At 39.2% G+C, this 20,861-nt stretch overlaps 2 protein-coding genes across 2 annotated transcripts in view; one reads left to right on the top strand and one right to left on the bottom strand.

The window, feature by feature from the left end:
- The window catches only part of arfgef3 (ARFGEF family member 3), a 59,800-nt gene extending 54,140 nt beyond the window's left edge, over nt 1-5,660 (bottom strand). Inside the window, exon 1 of the mRNA XM_065959278.1 lies at nt 2,370-5,660. Coding sequence (XP_065815350.1) covers nt 2,370-2,454 — 85 coding nt within the window. The 5' untranslated portion in view covers nt 2,455-5,660. The remainder of the gene's footprint in view (nt 1-2,369) is intronic.
- A 3,912-nt stretch (nt 5,661-9,572) lies between these two features.
- Nucleotides 9,573-18,277, top strand: LOC109977154 (5-hydroxytryptamine receptor 7). The gene is made up of 2 exons (XM_020626981.3): nt 9,573-10,692; nt 11,482-18,277. The coding sequence occupies exons 1-2, from the start codon at nt 10,115-10,117 to the stop codon at nt 12,380-12,382; spliced, it is 1,479 nt and encodes a 492-aa protein (XP_020482637.1). The 5' UTR covers nt 9,573-10,114; the 3' UTR covers nt 12,383-18,277.
- Nucleotides 18,278-20,861: the final 2,584 nt, after the last annotated feature.

Here is a 20,861-nt window from a genome sequence, read left to right as displayed (position 1 = left end):
AAATAAATACTAACTGAAGCACCAAATACGGGTTGATCCACTGGTTTAAACATTACCCGAAGAACTCTTGTCAAGTAGGTTTTGATAAAGATTACAGCTGCCCGCCATCTTCTTAAATTACTGACACTTTTTAGTGACACACAAAACCAATGATATTTGAGCAATCTTTAAAGATGCATGGGTTCAGTAAGCGAGTGAAGGAATAATGAAAAAAGCAGACATTTCCAGCCTTATGCTTATTCAACATTTATGTCAAAGATCTGAATAACAATACACCTTGTCTTCAGGCTAATGTATCTCAAACTTGGACCGATGTCACATTGGCCTCATTCTTTCAACTTCTAACTGACACACAGCTGCATTTTTCAGCTGAAATCTTGTAACATCAGACCATCTGACATTTTTAAAACACAGCTTGAATCTTCTCACATTGAGGTTTAGTGAACTAGCCTTGCACCTGCACTGTACATTCAACGGGGACTTTTGGCATTGTTGCATTTGGAGACAAATATGTGCCGCATGCTGACTGATGTTCTTGGCCTGTCTCCAAACATTTAAAGGCAGTCAGGAGGAGACCTTTCATTGGTTGATGAAGTACATTGACTCTCAGTGAACACATTCTCACACTGAACTTAACTTCACCGTCTACATATTCATGGAGTATAGTGCATAGGAAATGGTCTTTATGTGATGTGTTTTAAGAGAAACCTTGATTCAAACTTGCATTGTCTTTGTGTCCGTGCATGCAGGAACACATCTCCAAGGTCTGCAGTCCGTTTTGTTCCAGCCCTATTAGTGTGTGTGCATTAATTCAGTGTGTATATGTGTGTGTGTGGGTAACACAATTTTCCCTTCATCAGCATAATCAGCACGACTCTCTATTTGCTGAGTTTCACCTGCCAAAAAGGTCAGGGTGGTCCATTATGTAATCATAAACTGATAATGGTACCAACGACGTCAATGGAAACCACTTCAAAATAATATTAATATGGTAACATAGATACATTTTCTTCGCAGTGATTCAAAAACAGTCTTGTGTCAAGTTTCGAGTGCTACGTGGGAGGAGGAGGAGGAGGAGGAGCGAATATCCGGAGATGGGGAGAGCACTGGACTGTGCAGACAGACAGTAATGAGACTAGCAAAGGGTTTCTAAGAAATGTTTGACTTTCTCCTTCCTAAAAGGGTTCCTTTGTGGTTTCCAATAGACTATAAGTCACGGTGCAGTCAATCATTTTAATTTGCCAACCCTTTCAGTAGAGTACCAGGAGTAGTAAGTCAGCACAATTCAATATTTAATGTTTATGCTGCTCTTATTTGTCATATTCTTTTCTTTTAATCCACTCAGTGAATATTAGCAGGTTTTTCAAACAGACTCTCACGATCCTATAATATCAAATCAACAGAAATACGATCAAGGGAAGTTTTCTGAAAGTTAATTTTGCATTATGTAGTATTGTGTTGAAATACCTGTTGCTAATGTGCTTCATTGTGTTTGTTCTCGGTGATTGACATGTCTGCTTCACTCATGTCACATCAGCCTGATCTACACAGATTCAGGTTGTGGATGTTACTTTTAATGAACTGTACATTAGAAGCAATTGCAAAAGATATATGTACAGCTCAATGTGACCCATTGATCCTATATCCTGTTTGTGTGTCAGTCTGCCCTTTGGGTTGAAAGGTATTGACAACTTTAAACATACCAAGAAATAGTCTATACTAACTGACCAGCATCCTGGAATTACATTAGATTAAGATTCTGTTTGTGTGTTTGTTCTTTTGAGCTGTATCGGGGCTGTTTGCCCACAGTCAGACACACACTGCAAGTCAAAAAAAGAAATATAATAATTACAATTTTGCTGCATTCATGTGCTGTTTTGAAATCAGAAAATTCCACCTGCCTTGCTGCAAGTTAAATTCTATATGTAGGCCTACTCGGGTGGATCCTTATTTTACATTTTCTAAAAGAACTGAACAGAACTGAAACTAATGGGTTTCATTTCCAGCTGTGTACACATTGCTCACAAAGAGCTAGATCCTGTAACACAACAGGTGCGGCTTGTATTCCTGTTTGGATGATGAGGCATCTCACCTACTCATTGAGATTAAAAACTACCTCCACCCTGTCAGTTCTTTTTGGGATGAAAATCATACATTTAAGTCTTACTTGTCCGAAACAAATACGATTACGAGGTTTCCTGTGTTACCTAGTTTATATAAGATGCTCCACATCACTGTTTAGGCCTATAGCCTAATGGTTTAAGCCGCTTTCTGTTCCTCAAAGGCTAGCAGGTGAACACAGTCGCAGATTTACCCCCCTCCTGCAGCCGGAGAGCCGGGTGGGGGGGGGGGGGCTGCTGAACACTCACCGCGGGCGTAGACGCAGGCATCGCGGATAGCTTTGTGCTTGTGGCCGGACGCGTCTTTCTGCAGCTTTCGCAGGATTTCCTCCATGCTGGCCCCAGAGAATTTAGCTTGTTTTGGTGATGTCAAAGAAAAAAAGAAAAGACACTCCGGCTGGGTGGGTTTGTGTACGTGTGGGGTTGTGCGTGGTATATTAAGGGAGCAGTGACAGTGACAGCATCCCTGAACCCCTTCCCCACCCCCTGATGGAGGCGATGATTCATGCCCAACGAGCAGCCAATGATGTCAGGCCAGCCGTCAATCCTGTGGAGGAGGAAGGAGGAAGCAGCGTCCGTGTTTTGAGCATGAATCCACCGCTGTGTCTTCCAGTGTCAACAAGCAAATATCCTCTGACATTTGACGAGCAATTGTTGTTAATTATCACCCATCCAAAGGTGGATTCATTCTGCAGAGAAACGCATTTCTCTCATTTTCGTCAGTCATTTAATCCTAAACGCTACCGTGTTTTCAAATCCCTTCCAAGACTGCACTTGTGTTCCTTCCTCCCGGAATCCAGATCCGGGTTCTTCTATCCCTCAACTCAAGCTGCTTTACACGCCAGGAATAAACCTAAAGCGCGTTCCAAAAGCCTTCCGCTCAGAGGTGGATATCTCTCCAACCTGGCAACACATTATTTACATCGTTTCCCTGCGGGGAGGCTTCAAACTGTGGCACGAATCTTTGGAATGGGATTTCCTGTCTCAGCATCGCGACAGGTGGAGAAAGCTGCCCCCGGGCGGTTTTACACTCACAGCAAAAATACATTTTCAAAACAAAGACTTTATGTTAAGTGGATTTAGCAGCTTGGAAAAAATATATAGTATTCTGAAACTAGGGGCAGTAAGGGAATATAGCAAAAATCTGGGAATACATTTCTTTACCAAGACATTTCTTCACAAATGTGTTCATAAAAGGTGTCTTATAAACACATGTAAAAATATCTAAAAAAAAAGGAAAATCTGTGAGAGCTGCTCAAAGTTGGTTGGGGTACCTGGAACCTTATTGGTGTAAAATTGCAAATGTTAACCTCTGCCTTAGGTAGCAAATGATCTAAATCCATTACAAACATTTGTTTTGCAAAAAATCCAATCCTTGGTGGAAAAACGGCCACGCCCACATTTAGAAGTAGCTTTATAAATTATGTTGATTTCAATCTCTTGAATAGTTAAAAAAAAAAAAAATACTCCAGCACATTGTCAAATGTCTCAAGGGTCCAGGTTTGAATCTTCTCCAGACTATACTTTTCCTAAAGTGGGGATTGGGACTCCCTGGGGGCACATGAGACACTGAGAGGGGGGTCGGGAGATGCCTTCCATAACCAAATAAAAAGGTTTAATGATTTAAAATAGCATATTTTACCCATTATTGTGAAAATACATACATACAAGTCGTTGAATTTCAAATAAAACTTTAGTCGTTATGTAAGATTTATACTGAAATGAAAGTGATGTGTAAAAAATCCTTTAAATGAAAGTTTTCACTTAAGTGCAACAATGTAGGTGTCTGTTGCTACTTCAGTAGGCCTGCATCATGGTTGGAATTCTGTACATTCTAGTCCATTTTGGAGTAACATGAATGTTAAAACAACTTTTTTTTTTTCACGTGTGGCTATTGAAATTGAGTTGTTAACCTAAAGCTAGTAGACATATACATTTTTGTCCATCCTTGTATCTGGATATTGTACTTCAGATAGTGTGACCATACGTCCAGATCATTGTAAATATTATTGGAGGAAGCCTGTGAGACGTCACCTATCTGTTTCTGCAGGGGACTTTGGAGTCCCATCAAAGGCAATCGCCAAGCTGAAAATGCTGTATCAACCTAAAATTTCAGTGAACCTAACGACAGGGAGAGAAAAAAAGCAGGCATACGTTTTGCACACACTGTGTACAAATGTCTACTTTCAGTCAGCCACGTTGGAAATGCTGACTGATAAAAAAGCCATACTAACGGGCAAACACAACGTGAGTACAAGCTGGAAGTAGCACTGTTACCATCTATTTCAATTAGGCAAACAATCGTGACAACCAACTTAAACAGGCTGCACAGGAAGGCAGCTTTGCCTAACGCCTTGTGCTACCAGTGCAGGTCACCGCTCTGTGGATTAATACATGTGTTTTCTCTTATCCTTAATTTACGAGTTATCAGAAAATTCACACCCAATGCAGCATCGACATGTGAGCTAATCAGACCAATTTCATTTTTTGAACCAGGCTGTAAACATGTTAATTTCTGTTGTAAAAAGATGGTTAAAGTGTGATTCACTTTTAGAACTATTAGTTAATTGTAATTTCCAGAGAAATTCATGTGACAGAATCAGGAACTTCTATGCGAGCATGCTAACATTTCATAAATGCACAATTTGGCCAAATAGATTGATAGATCATTTTTTTGTATACATTTGATCTTCCATCCAGGTTCATAGGAAGGGGCAATAAAATAAAAATGTGGCAAAATAGTTTTATAATCTTAGTGTAATAAAGTTATACAGTTGATGTATAGAGAATTGTAATGTGGCTGCAACAGGTTTTTTTTTACATTCTGATAATCATAGAAGCGTTTATTTACATGGGAGTGTTTGCCTGTTCATGTTTATTAAAGTCTATTTGACCAAAACTTGAATCGTGATAACAAAATATATATCGAAGTATGAAGCAGAAGAAATGTTATAATACAACTTTTAGTGCGCCAAGCCATATTCTCAAAGTAATTTGGTCATTTGATTTTGTTTTTAAATCTGCGTTAGATCAGTTTAACATCCGACCAGATGTTAGCAGTATTGAAAAGGTCGACTCATGATCTTTTAATGCATTAGGATTCATCGGTCATCTGCAGCAGTCCCGGTTCTACGAGGGTGCAAAAGCCTGCATTTGACCCTCATTTCACATTTCTGCACCCTCAATTAAATGGCCGCCAAAATTTTTTTTTTACAATAAGTAATCAAGGCTTTCAAACAACAACAGTGACTCAAGTTGTGTTTACTATACACCATGTTCTGATGGTCATGACTTGTACCACATGAACTGTCTGTTCACCGGGGGCAACATGCAGGACACCTGCACTATTTTTCATTGCTGTTGCAGATCACTGTAGATGCACCCCCTTCAATCTCAGAATCTAAGTCATTTTGTTCTAGATCCTGGCCTGATCTGCAGACATCTGTAGCTCAGCTGAATGTTTACACCACTAAACAACGGATCTACATAATGACCTGTTTATTCATCCTTAAAACCACACCTGCAGCATACTTTTTTTTTGGGTTGTAATTCAAGTCACATTTTTTGTTTTTTACAATCAGAATAACAAGTAGAAACCTGAAATTACTGTACTGCGCCATTAATGAGGCATGTGCAGAGTTGTTGAATAAGTCATAACTTTATCCCAGCTTTTTTAGTTCCTTACTGCTTCCAGTATCTTCTCAACAGTTTTTTTTTTAGTCAAATGTCATTAAAAAGCTGGTATCAAGGTGAAAAAGCACGCTCTTCATAAATACATGATAATGTACTTGGTAAACAATTTGTAGCTGAGCAGGCAGGAGGTGATTGCTAATCTGTATTCATGTATTCATATATTCATTGGCTGCACTCTTTTATTCCTATCAGGATTATAGAATTGGAAAATAAAGGAATAGTTACAAAGGGAAGGTAAGATAACAACATTTAGGCAGGAGTAACAGATGAAAAGGGTATTTAACGGTCACTTTATACACTCCCTGAAGGTGTATAAAACTACACAAGGAGTCAGAGGTTTCTCTGCCAGCTTTTTACATATCACACAGTTGTCAAACCGTGACTTTTAATTATGAATTAAAATAATTATTAAAAGAAAACAATTCAGCCAGATGTTTTCCAGCTGTTCCAAAGTTTTGATGAACCAAGCTTTAAGTTATTAACTTAGATTTTTGCTTTGCTGAAGTACAATAATAGAGCCATACTTGCAATGAAGCGATGCTGTTCATATATGATAGAGATGTTTGAGTGCCAAGGAAAAAGAACCACTGACTTATTTATAAAAAAATTTAAACAATGTGAGCTGTTAACAAATGACCCTTTCTGGTCGAAAAGGATCAAGATTCCCTTTTTTATGGAGTCCTACTGTATATTTGGTGATCTGTGTTTGAGACATGCTGCTACTTATCTGCTACTTTTTTTGTAAACCCAACAAGATTTGATTCTGAAAAGTGACTGGTCAGCAATATACATCTTTATAATTTTATCATTGCAAATAATTAATTAGATATATAATCTGTATAATAATAATAATAATAATTGAACATCCCCTATAACACTCATCATTAAATTCTCAATAACAAAGTTGGTTGGTCATCTCAGACATCTGGCACAGAGATGTGATAATAATAATAATAATAATAATAATAATAATAATAATAATAATGATGATAATAATAATAATAATAATAATAATAATAATAATAATAATAATAATAATAGGCTGAAAATACACACACATGCACAAACAGGATCCTATGGACATGCATTAATGGAGAGGTCTCAGAGTGAAGGGGCTGCCCACAGCGAGCACTCCAGAGCAGTTTTGGGGTTTGGTACCTTGCTCAAGGGCACCCCGGCAGTGCTCAGGAGGTGGACTGGCACCTCTCCAGCTACCAGACCAATTTTCAGACTTGGTCTGTGCAGGGACTTGAACCGGCGACCCTCCAAGTCCCTACAGACTGATCTGCTACCGCCCTGCTGCCCTAATCACATGTATGTCTTCATCTATAAATCTCTTATTTGCACGTACACCATCTTATATAACATCTCTGTTGAACTGGACTACCGGACCCTACCACACTCGCTCTACTGACTGTCTGTTGTTTCAAGTTCAGGTTCAGGGTTACTCTGAACTTGGAAAATAATGTGCATTTAGCTTTTTTGCCCAGAAAATGTGGAATAATTTACAACACGCTCTCATTTTGTTTCTCTTGGACAAATTAAGACAATGATCTCAAACCACTTTACCACTGTGTGTGATTGTTTTTACTGAGAATCATCCTGATCTGTCTTCGTTGTTTTATTTGTGCCCTTTTTGTTTTGTTTCTATTTGTATCTTGGGGTAAACCTCAATGATTTTCAAGGCTTAAATAAAGGTTTGAAATGAAAAAACTGTTTACTACGATAAAACAAGCTACTCTACAAGACCCTAAGTCTATTAGGAAGGCCTCCAGGGATTTGCTCCAATTTAGTCCATAAGGTCTGAGCAAGGTCCCTGTTAAATGTTTTCTTTACACAGCTGAAGGACTCTCGGATTTTGTAGTTACAATATGTGTTAGTATTGCCTACAAAGGGTATTCAGGTTTTTTTTCTTATCAACCTCCAAAGCAGAACAAATTCTGTTAACATAGCAACCTATTTTAAAGTTGCTGACAACATTTAAAATGATCACATAACAGGAGTGCAGAGACTCCAGGAACCAAAGTTTCCCCTCAGTCCTTGGTTAGTTGACCTGGTTATGAAAGAACAATTCATCATGTTGCTCAATGTATTAGACATGTATTGCTATGTGTTTGCTGTCATGTCACTGAAGTGCACAGCTTTTGATGCTTTGACAGCAAATTTGTAAGCATGAAGAATTTTGTACATGACGAAAACATTCTGACAACCTTTTAAAAAAGCTTGTTTTTATTCCTATAGAGCTACAAGAGAGTCGACCTCTGCAGTGCAGCTGGTGTCAATCGACAGCCTCTTTTGGTTTACATTGCATTTCTGCTCTGCTGCTATGGGTTAAATAGACCTTTGAAGGCAGACCTCCATTCAAGCAGTTTAACCTGCTTAACAATTGACTCTTAACTGTGTAGAGGTCTGTTTTTTTTGCAGCTCTCTTGTGTATTTTGCCTGGTTATATGGTACTTTATAGGATGAAAGCAATGATGTCACCTAATAAAAACATTTTATTGTATTATACTGTAATATTAGTCAAGGACATAAAACTTGCCAAAGGAGGCCAACGCAAATCTAAGGGGTCCAAAAAGACACACACACAAACACACACAAACTCAGGAGAAGAATGAGAATTGTACAAAATGTGCATTAAGCTTCTGACTTTTTTCCTAATATTGGCTGGATTTTTGAAATTCTGTGTCCGTTATTCTTTGCATTCAACAATTAGAGAAAGACTTTATCTTTCATTGGAACTGATTAAGCTTAAAAAAGAGTAAACCACATATCGAGGTTAAAGTCTATTCTTTTATTTTTTATGTTCCTTTTTGAGAAACGATGTTTAGTGGATGAAATCAAGCTGGACTTGAATCACATGGTTTGCGTTGGAACCACAGTCCAGCATGGGATAACCTCTTCATGGTCCAAGATAAAAAGTGTAAAGACACCAGACCTTAGATCCCTCATTATTAAACAAACATGTGATTTCTGCTGGGCGAATAGGGAATTCCAACCACGAATGAACTATACAAAGTACCATAAACACCCTGCAGTTTGCACTTATGCCCACTCGGGTGCGCCACTATTCAAGCCTACCCTCTGCATTAGTATCATTCCCACGTATGGGGTTATCACGCAATAATTTGGCTCAGATTAGAAAATGATGAAAAGGCTTCGGGAGCTGTTTGTGTCCCTGCTCCTGCCTCTGGCAGCATCAATCTAATAAGTTTTACAAGTGAGATGAAGGCAGATTGCACTTCTTGTCCTAACACTGATTTAATGCCTCCGCTTGAACGCTAAATAGCAAAATGATTGAAGGGGTTTTGGGAGAGATCAGTACTTCAGCTCTCTCACCTTGGGTACATAAAGTACAAGCGATCTTTAAAATTAAACCTGTCTCCATGAAATGGAGTCACTTAACCACCCATGTCTCTTTTTCGCTTATAAGCGGAAGGCTCAAAGTTAAATATGGAAAAAAAAACATAAATATAGCCAAGCTGAGAATATGTTACTATTATCCAAAAAGTAACACAATGTTCCAATCTTCCCGAGCTTTTCTTGGATGGATTATTTGTATAAATAGTGGCAATTTTCTTGAATGCCCGACGAAAACCCACTATTTTATCATCATGTATTATTCATTCACATTCTGGGCAATCAGTCCTTTGTCTTTCTCTCCCTCCTCTCCTGTGTGTATGAGTGGGCACGTTTGTGTGTAGGGGGGGGGGGGGGGGGGGAATTTCACAATTTGAAATCGCCAGAACAGTTCAGTCTTCTGCGCAATTACGCACGGTCTTCCATTGACACATTGGCTTGTCCTTACCAAGACAATTTCGGTAGAATAAACATGTATCAAAATGTTGTTTTTGTTCCTGTGTGAGTCTTCATGTTTAGATAACAGGAATTCGGCAGTCTACCGGCTATCCAAAATGTCTTTCGACGTCAAGCGTCAACTTTTGTGATGCGCACAATGCGGTTTTTAAGTTTCTGTGTCTGTACATCTGGCTGAAAAGCGGAGAGAATGCCAGAGTGGTCGCAGACAACAGGACATAAAATAGTATTTTATAGGTCACGTATTTTGGGAACATGCCTGCGGCGCGCCACGTGCGTAATGACGAGTATGCCTCTAAATAGAATAATTAAGGCGTCGAGGCTTTATGAAGGGAGGGAGAGTATGTTAGCGTAGTTAACCCTGAGGGGGGCTGTGTGTAGGAATTACTCATTTCTCACACCAACACCGGCACATCTGTGCGCGTCTATGTCACCACCGGACGGGTTTCTAAGTCCATGGATAAAAAGGAACAGGAGGCAGTAGAATGGTTGTTGTGGGAGCGAGTAACGGTAGCTTCGGCGGTGGCAACATGAGGTCGTCGTTCATAGAGGACAGGGTCGGCGGTGAAGTTCCCGGGGGCTCCACCAACATGATGATCTCGGAGGCTCTTGCACCCCGGCTGCTGATGATTGCACAGGGCGCCGCAGAGGCTGCAGCAGCAGCGGCAGCAGTGACTTCTCCGTCCACCTCCAGTCAGCCGGAGGTCATGGAGAGTAACGGGACCCGGTGCGGCGAGCAAATTTTGAGCTATGGCCGGGTGGAGAAAGTCCTGATCGGCGGGGTCCTTACCATGCTCACGCTGTCCACCATCTGTGGAAACTTATTGGTGGTCATCTCCGTGTGTTTCGTAAAGAAGCTCCGCCAGCCATCCAACTATCTGATCGTTTCTCTGGCCATGGCGGACCTGTCAGTTGCGCTGGCCGTGATGCCGTTCGTCAGCATCACGGACCTGATTGGGGGTCAGTGGATATTTGGACAGTTCTTTTGTAACGTTTTTATCGCCATGGATGTGATGTGCTGCACCGCGTCCATTATGAGCTTGTGCGTTATAAGCATTGACAGGTGAGATCAACTTTTTATAACAAAGTCAATTCATTCATGAAAAAAAAACCTCTTAAATGTAATAAAACAATGATCAAACAATCAAACCATGCGAGTCTACAGCCATAAAATCATGGGCGATTTAAAAACAATGCCTCAAGTGTAAGTTAAATCTATATCTAACATGATCTATATTTCCTTTTTACCGATTAATTCAACTTTTACGCATCATCATTTTTGGGAGTGACTCTCCGCATAAGCTACCTTTTTGTCTAAGAAGGCATTTTTTTTATGTTCCTCAGGTCTTAAACCCTTTTGCATCTCACACCACATTCTTACAAAAATCACATTATGCAATCTTACGAGATATTTTGTCGCTCCGTCCTCCGCCTTCTTAAATCACTTCTTAAATCACACTTTTTTTTAGGGAGGTCAGATGCATGCTGTACACCAGGTTCCTTTCTAACGTAACACCTTGATACAGAAAATACAGAAAAACGACTCTAAAATGTCTCGGATATTCGCAAAACATTGTAGATAAAGATTTACTGATCACAGACTCTTTCTGAAAATCTTGGAGATTCTCATTCATAAAAAATAAAAATAAAAAATAAACAATTCCCCACATGGAGGCTGTTCAAAGCATCCTACTCAAGGGCACCTTGTTGAGGGTGTAGAGATTATTACTCACTTGGGGCATGGTAATGCACATTTTTGTGTGTTTTATTTTTATTTTTTTAAACAAGGTGAAAGGCCAGGTGAAATTTGTCTGCCTGTTGTGGAAATCCTTCAATATATTTTTCTCGGCAGGTATCTGGGAATCACTAAACCCTTGACATATCCTGTCCGACAAAACGGTTGCTGCATGGCCAAAATGATTCTGTCAGTGTGGCTCCTCTCTGCCTCCATCACCCTCCCTCCCCTGTTCGGATGGGCGCAGAACGTCAATGACGGCAGAGTCTGCCTTATCAGCCAGGACTTCGGCTACACTGTCTACTCCACAGCTGTCGCTTTCTACATCCCCATGTCTGTGATGTTGATCATGTACTATAGGATATTCCGGGCAGCCAAACTCAGTGCAGCTAAACACAACATCACCGGTTTTCCAAGGGTCGGGGAGCAGGGTGCAGGGGCAGGTCCCCGAGGGGGAAGAGGAGGGCATGAAGTTCACCAGTCCACAGTATCGGAGGAAACAGGAAGTGTTGAAGGGACAGAGGCTGAGATTGAGGAAGAGGAGAGCCTGGACTGTGTGGCAGCTGCACTAAAGCTGCAGCGTGAAGTGGAGGAGGAATGCAGCACCCGCGTTTCACGCCTCCTCAAGACTGGCGAACACCACCAACGCCGGAAGAGGAAGAACCAGTCCATCTTCAAGCGGGAGCAGAAGGCGGCTGCCACTTTGGGCATCGTGGTGGGTGCTTTTACCTTCTGCTGGTTGCCGTTCTTCCTGGTGTCCACTGCCAGGCCGTTTGTCTGCGGCGTTGAGTGCAGCTGTGTTCCTCTCTGGCTTGAAAGAACTCTCTTGTGGCTGGGGTACGCCAACTCCCTCATTAATCCCTTCATTTATGCTTTTTTCAACCGGGATCTGAGGACCACCTACAGCAACCTCCTGCGGTGCCGCTACAGGAACATCAATCGGAAACTGTCTGCGGCTGGCATGCACGAGGCTCTGAAGCTGGTGGAGAAGCCAGACACTGATGTTTGTAAGATGTAGGTCATCAACATAGCTGCAGTCTGATGGAGATGACCATGAGGGAAAATGTCCATTGGGGCTCAGTCTGTGGCACAAGGTCACCACACTGCCAGGCTTGTTATTTCCCCAAATTTGTATGATGATTGCTAAGATGAGATGAGTTCTGTGATCAAATGGACGCACAGGAAGTTAAACAGAAGACAATTATTTTTTAGAGGGACTAAAAATAATTGAGGGAAAGTTAAACTCACTGATGATTTGCTGCTGTGACAGTGCACTTACAACTACTGAACGTTTACTACACCCGTTGTGAGGTCCAACAATTGTAACGGTAGTTGATAACTTTGTACATTTGAATCAGACAGCCACCACGCTGAACAGTCTTGTGCATATTATTTTGTTACAGAAGTCGGTGCACACACTGGCTTTGTACTCACATTTCCACAGCCTGTGTCTTGTATTTCCACAGTAAGCCAAGGAAAACGTTTGCCTCTCAAACAAAAACAGCGAATTCCTCTTCATGAGGCTATTAACACCAGTGGTCTTAACCTTGGTCCCAGATTGTCGAAGGGACACCTTTCACTGCTTCTAGATGTTGAGTTTGCTTCTATGGACAATCTTAATAACCAGCGGATGTGGAAATACAACTTGAACTCAACTGACATGTAAAATGTGTACACAAGTCAAGCCACACTGTTTCTTAGAGGTCAAAGTATCTCAGCTTTATGACCTTTTGTACCCAGTATGACTTTTAATCTTTTCAAGATGCTTTTTTTGTGTGTGTCAATATCACAATGTGTTGAATGTTTCAAAACATGGTCACTTTTCCTAAACTGAAGTCATGCCACAACATTGTTTTGTAATCAGGCTGCTCATAAATTAACTAACAAATGTTTTTTTTTTTTTTTTTTTTAAGATTTGAAAGACATTTGTGCTGAAAGTATGAAAGAAAGATTCTAGAGATACAGATGTGTAAAGAAAAAGATCACTTTGAACATGCCTGTGCCTTCTCGTCAGTGTTTTTGTAAGGCTGCAGGATATGGGAGTCTCCTTTCAAACTATGCACCTTATGTTTAGCATGTGACTAATAGTGTTTGATACTCCCAGAGGCACTCTGAAGAGATCATGGCTCTTTTTCAGCCTTTTATTTTGTAAAAAAAGAAGAGGGAGAGTTGAGAAAACTAAGATGGTTTAAGCCCTAACCATGCATAACAGCATACTTTTCTCCTAATTGAAGAAAATGGATTTTATTTATTTTCAGTTGTTTGTTGGTTTTCTCAATATGCCTGTCACTATTATTCAGACCCAAAGGTGATGTTGTAACATTATTTCTGTTGTGTGACGTACAAATCCTTGCATTTCAGAAGTGTGTGCTCTTTAGTTTATGAAATCCTTTAAAAATTAGAAAAATAAGTTTCAGTTCTAAGAATCAAAAAAATCTTTAGTGGGGAAGGATTTAGAAGTTTTAATATCATAACCCATTTTGAAAGTGTCTAGCAGATGTTTCATCTCAAATCCCAAACATGCACACACTTCAACATCTGAAAATAATGGCAAGTCAAAAACTAGAGGATATTCACAACATTACTGTGTTTGCCACTGGGAACTCACTACCACTTCCTATAATCTTGTATGATCTCATTTGATCTCATGGGAAGCAGTTAAAACCAAAAAGGAAGCTGACAGGGTGCAAAGACCAACTTAACGCTTTGCAATGAAAAACAGAAACAAGAGACGTCTGGATGAAAAATTGGTCAGGTTGGTAAACTTTGCCAGGATGTTCCATTCCATAGGCAAAAACTAAGGATGCGATTGATACTGTTTTTAATATATTTCAAAATCACCATGTAGCTTAATTTATAAATCCCAACATGCTTAAAACTGTTTGGAAAGATTAAGGATGGATCTGTAAACCCCTCACACTTCCGGCTGCATATCGGTACTGAAGGTACTGAACCAGATTTCTCATCCTATTGTTAGGAGGGTTGAAAAAAACAAACAAATAATGCCCTGAGTCTAGCTTCAGTTGTTCATCATTTAACATGAAACACAATCAATGTATGCTTCTGTGCTTTATCAGCAGTGTTTGGGTATTTATTTTAGCACATACATATCAACATTTAAAAATATAAGGTGTCAAACTTACTGTACGGAAGTGTAGTATCTCTTAAATCTTCATCTTCTGCTTCTTATATGATCACAGACACTAATAGAAAAGACAAAGGTATCTAAAAAATGTGCCTATTGATCAAGGGTGAGGTTCAGGGTACAAATGTGTTTTGAATGTAAGAAGAACAGAAGGTGATAGGTGATGAAGGTGAGCCTATTTTTATTGATGTTTTAAAGCTCCTCCCACAGAGATAGGTCAACTCAGCTCAGACTTTCATTATGGAAAAGCACAAGTTCAACTCCGGGGAAATGCATTGGAGCAGCAACAGATTGCATATAATGTTAATGCATATTGAAATTCCAATCAGATCAATGGTGAGGCCCTGTCCTGTGGGATGCCTGGAATAATCCCTGCCCGTATGTTAAGTCCTTTAAACAAAGCAGCTGGGGCATGCTAACTCCTATTTTTGGCTTTTAATTTCTATTATTGGGTTTTCCATTTGGACAGAGATTAGAAGTGAAGACCTGTTAACTTGTATTCCTCACAAAACACAGTATTTTCTGTGTTCTTGATACTTTGAGGATATTGAATGAACGTCTTGTTACACTTCCTGTGTAAACACAGCCTGTGCAGCTCAAATGTGTCCTCATTAACTTAAGTTTGAACTGCAACAAAGTGAGAAGAAGCAACAGAGGGCAGTAAAATCTCTGTTTGACACTGAATTGGCACTGTATTTTCTGCCTTCAGTCTTTTTCTGATCATTAATTAAAGCAACTGTGTGCAAGAGTTTTTTTCAAACACAAAAGGACGCACAGCTTCGTAAACACCAAGAGATGCTGTACATTCAGCCAAAATAAAATGCTGCGATCGGCTTTGATCATTGGTGGGCAATCTAACCCAAGATGTGACGTCCAAACTGCCAAACAAAGTTCATCCAGAGAGAAAAATGCAACCTTCATAATTCTCTTTGGTTTCTGGGTGCTACAAGAATTCATAAACTTTTGAACTTGTTTGAAGTAACTCCAGCTACACATTTCAAATATATTTTACCTGTCATAGTTCATGATTCGGAAATGTCATACCTTTTGCCTTGTTAGCAAAGGAATGAGTTCATTCTACGGACTGTGAACTGAACTGAAAAAGAGAGCACTGACCTGAACTCGTTATGGTTTTCAGCTCCATTCCCTGTCATACAGTAGCAAAGAGTGTTTGCCAGTGGACATGAGCAGGGGCCCATCTTTCCAAAACTGCATCAATAATAGTCCCATCCAGATGTAGAACTTGTCAAGATCTATATTTTAAATGCGGACACTGGTGATATTTGAGTGTGCTAACATGAGTACAAACAAGAAGCTGGAGGATAACATGATTAAAACCCAGTTGGTCTTACTGGGTTATGGAAACAGTTCTTTATGGGACTTTATTGATTGCGCATGAGCTGCTACACAGAGAAGAGAGGAGAGATGATTAAAAGGTGAATCAAGGATAGAAGCTCCCTCCCTGCATTCAGCGGTTGTCAGCTGCATCTCAGCCACAGACAGGCTGACAGGTGTGACCAGATGTTCCCTTCCCTTTGACAAGAAGAGAGTTAAAAAGCCTGTCTCCCTCGATGCAGTCTCCTGGGTGAGCAGCCCCTAAAACACTCCACATAAATGTCTCTGATCAAAGAAGGCGTCTTTTCTGATAATAGCTTCTAACAGAACCAAACAAGCTCAATCTTTTTTTTGGTTTCACTCACACTTACCGGTTTCCTGGTTTTATATATAGGATGTGTGTTTTGCTTTTTCACAGCTCATTCACTGGAGCTTTCAAAGACGTTTGAAGGGGCGAGTGCAAAGCCTGTATCACCAATATGATGACATTCAGTCATTCCTTATTTAAAGCTAAAATGAGGGATTTTTAGCTGGTTATGAATTGGTGTGAAATTAATACAGATGTCTCTTTGTGACCTACTGAACCATAAAATACCACCGGCAACAAGATTGACTATTTCTATTTTGTAACTTTGAATGCCTTTAAACGTGGATGAGGGGTAGGTGTCAAATGAGATTGTTTGCAATACGCTGAAGGCACTGCCTTTTTTTTGGTTTACATTTTACAAAGCAAATATTCACAATTAGTGATACATTTGACACAAAAAAGAAAGCAGGATGGCATTTTAAGTTAGACACACTACTTACACAGGTACAAGAAAAGATCAGTAATGAAATAAGATGTGCTACTTTTTGTCCACAGGGGGCGCCAAATCAATACAAATAAAAAGTTCCTCATAGGATCTTTAAAGACACAGTGACAGTGGGTCAGGGCCTCCAAAAGATTTGCAAGGGAGGTTGTGAGATAATAAACAAGACGGGAAAAATAGACTAATCAGATTTTCAATAAAACATTTTCCCTTTTCCTAATGTGTACTATACTTTTTACTTTTTTGTGTGTGTAACTGTACGTTGTATGTTCAAAATAATTGTCAAGACATTAAAGAGTTTTTAATATTTATTTGGTTGAACTGGTCACAACGGACGTGTATATATTTGTGAAAGCTGTGCTTCAAGTGGGTCACAAGTTAGTTGGTCACAGGTCAATAAGGTTGGGAATCACTGGTATAGGAGATCTGTGTCAATGGCAGCTAAAAAAGACACACCAACCAAAGATCGATCATTATGGCACAGATGTGATGGCTATCAAACAAAAGGCTTCCTCTCAATAAATTATTCATTTGAGGAACTTGCCTACAAAAAACTCTTGACTGTTAAAATGAAACATGGAGGGTAATGATGATATTCGTAAAAGGATAACAAGTACTGACAAACAAAAAGTGACTTATACTGAGTGCTGTTTGCTTCTGAAAGCTGTAAGCAGTGTTACAGAAATGCTTGACATTTCAACATTTGTGCCAACAGATGCTCACCGCGTTGAGTATGTCGTAACAATAAGAGCATTTTTGTCCAGAAAGGCCACATGAACCATGTTGTAGTCCCGATCAGTGCATTCAATCACCATTTTATAATGCACTTGTACCAAAGGGGATGTTCTGTACTGGGATTAGACAAACAACATCGCCCTTAATACAGAGAAGCCGTTGGGGGGTAACAATGCTTTTGTATAATATTAACCACCACATGTATTTTCTTTTGAAAGTGCTGTACTGTATATATTGTGATAAAAACAGGAGAAAATAGGAAGGTGACAATATATCTCCCTTGTGATCAAAGTAGTTGGGCTTGACAACCCACAAAGCATTGCAAGACAGGCTCCAATCGATTTATGTGCACAGACGCATTTCATTGTTAACCAATCGAAATCACAGAATCCTTGTGTAATTACAACAAAGAATTCCTGTGGACGAGACTGTCAAGTGTTGTTACTGTTGTTTTGGTTAAACCTTGTTGTTGAAGTTATAAAACATGTTCCCGTTTTTACTTGAACAGCAGGTTTTCAATAAGCTTTTGGAGACCGTTTGATCAGCAGATTGGTCATGAAACATGTTCAAACATAACCTTAGAAATATGAAAGAAGAACTGAGAACAAACAAGAACAGATTTCACGGTTTAAGATCATCTGCTATAAGGTCCAAGTGTTTTCTCATCAGACAACACTGATGAAAATGTGATTCTCTTTTGTTTCAAATGTAAATAATTTCACTTAAAAAATGCATTAACTCAGATTTTTTTGTCAGTGTGAATACATTCTTTGTGAAGACTTACTGTTCCAATCACCACCCTAAGAGGGCACATACACATGGAAATGGAGAACCGCCACATTTTGTAATAAAATGATTCTAAAACATTAACTGATTGCCTGTCCTTATGTTGACCTCATACGCAAATTGTAGAGTTCAAATAGCCATGAGAGAACATCAGCCCAATCAACATTTTTTGATATATTATTTTTTTGTTTTTGCGATAAATGTGAAAAAAAAAAAAAAAAAGTCTGCTTATGTGACATTCTGCATGGTGTAAAAATAACACTTCAAAAAGGGAACAGAGCATTTGGTGTTCTTTTAAAGTAACTGTCATCAGAGTCACTCTGTCTTTGAGAAGACAGTGCTAAGAATGAAACTGTTCAAGGTGTTTGTCAGCACTTCTAAAAATACAAAATAGTGTCAAAACCTTGTTCCTTCAAAACAACTTTTAATTGGGATATTGAAGAGGGGGAGGATGCATCACTCCGAGATAGCCTTGATGATGTAAAAAGTTACCTCCAAACAAGAAGCTGAGAAGTGTCTTTGTGTATTAAACAGCTCCGACTTCTTTTTACAATAAGAGGATTTTTGTGGTTAGCCTCAAACATTGCAACCACTTAAAAATGGCTTCTCAAGCATCATTTGTGTATACAAGGTAGTTGTCTCAGTGACATTACCAAACGGTTTCTGAAGTAGACTTCTGAAGCCCATCGATGGCACTCACCATATTTGAAATGTTGTCTCAAACTCATTTTCGGTCAAGTTAGCAACAAGCAAAGAACTTGAACTGAGGCTGGCCTTAAGTAAACAGCTGAAAACATTTACAATAAGCCTACGTTTCAGTCAGATCAGCCATGCCCCTTAATATCTTATCCTTTTTAAAATCAAAATGAATGTTTAAAAATTCACGTCTCATACAGTGTGTGCTGATAGACATTAGCTATTCAGACCAAAATTATTATTTGTAACAGTCTGTAAACATGATTTGATATGAGGTGTGTATTGGACTTTCGCTCTGTTGTCCATTTGAGGCAGCTTCAAGTGGACACTTAAGGAACTGCGTTTTTCTGCATTTCCACATTTGCTTATTTTTTCAACACTTTTCAGATACTCATTTGGGATGATGAAAATTTGGGGAATAGGCTGATAACGTGTTTTTTTTATAGATGTAAATTTGAGGTTTGTCTTGAAAAAGAAACACTTGGCATGTTCTTTAGTTTTTAAAGATGAACATTTTAGTTCACAAATGGTAACTTAAAGGGGAGCCACTATCAAGGCCGAATTAATGGAAAACCATGGGTTTTAGCCAGGTAACCATACATAGTTAAAACCACAATGGGTGGAGCCAAATAACCTGTCTACAAATGTCTGACCTTAATAAATTGAGTTATGCTAAATAGCTAATCCTGTTAACCATCTATCATCAATTTAAACACCACACTGAAATACCTTATATAGTTGCTTTTTGTAACTGTTAAAAAAACATCACTGCATTCCAAAAGTGTATTTTCAATTAAGTATTTTCCTATGAGTGAATTAGCAGGATTGCTAATACATGTGTAATGGTTAAGACATTGTTTATCAGTTGGGCTAACGATTAGTAGTAAGCTAGTTCCGCCAAGCTAGTTTCTATATACTATTTCCATACAGTTAGAGAAGGAATACGATTTGTGGGTCAGTATGATTGACCTTGTTTGAAGTCTGTTTAATATTAATGGCATATCGGGAAAAACAATTTCAGATAAGAGGCCACTGGGAAAACTAAGTATTAATAAAAATCAATGGATGTATTACCTCACATTAGTTAAACTCCAGCACAACACTACCACAACTGGAGTCAGTTTACAAAGAAGCAACCACATTGTTACTCAACTTTGGTTAAGCAAAACTGAGCCATTATTGGCCCTCTTATAAGATATTACTCTATCCGTAAACCTTTCTGAGCACTATTTTTTTCTTCTGAATTTGTCAAGCCTAAAAAAAGTTTGCCTCTATATGCTTTGACCTTTCCACAGCATGTTGGTGAAAGAGTAAATCAAAAAAAGTCATTCTTTTTGAAAAGTAACCACAGCACAGTTACATTTGAAGTGATTTCTGCCCTTTAAACAGTCTTCCTCTTATCTCAACTCTAATGTGAGTGACATTTTGGGGTATGTTTTATATTTTTTTGACAAATCTTAGGCCATGTTGAAGGTTTTATAGTTTTGGAGAAGCTGTAAATCTAACCCAATAAAGATGTTAGCTGTTATCAAACAGAATATGCTCAGCCTGTTTACTTGTGAGGGAAATGTATTCAGTGTTACTTAAAGAGCAGGCTGGCGGTATTATTTTTTGTGAGGGTTGTGATCAATACATCAATACAATACTACTTTTTGTGCCATAGCTAAGTTCAGACCGCCATTACGACTTTGTACATTCATATTGAGTCCCTGATGGCGTGATAATGGTAAATGGATGGTAAATGGACTTAAGCTTATATAGCGCTTTTCTAGTCTTCCGACTACTCAAAGCGCTTTTACACTGCATGTCACACCTACCCATTCACACCCTTTCACACACTGATGGTAGTGATCGCTAACTTATTATCGCAGAACAGAAACTTCCTGCTCACACGGTCCTGGTTCCATTTTGCGATAACAACCCACACAGCATTATACTTTACTGAAATAATTAAATTCAAACGTGAAAATGGAAATAATAATCCAAACAAC

The sequence above is a fragment of the Labrus bergylta genome, chromosome 10 (assembly GCF_963930695.1).
Source record: "Labrus bergylta chromosome 10, fLabBer1.1, whole genome shotgun sequence".
NCBI lineage: Eukaryota > Metazoa > Chordata > Actinopteri > Labriformes > Labridae > Labrus > Labrus bergylta.
The sequence above is the reverse complement of the archived record's forward strand: the minus strand, read 5'-3'. Positions and strand labels throughout refer to the sequence as shown.

Bases quoted from the DNA above. Each gene is read 5' to 3' on its own strand.
- LOC109977154 (XM_020626981.3), top strand. From the start codon at position 10,115: ATGGTTGTTGTGGGAGCGAGTAACGGTAGCTTCGGCGGTGGCAACATG. The intron at 10,693-11,481 runs GTGAGATCAACT...TTTTCTCGGCAG, and splicing joins TGCGTTATAAGCATTGACAG to GTATCTGGGAATCACTAAAC.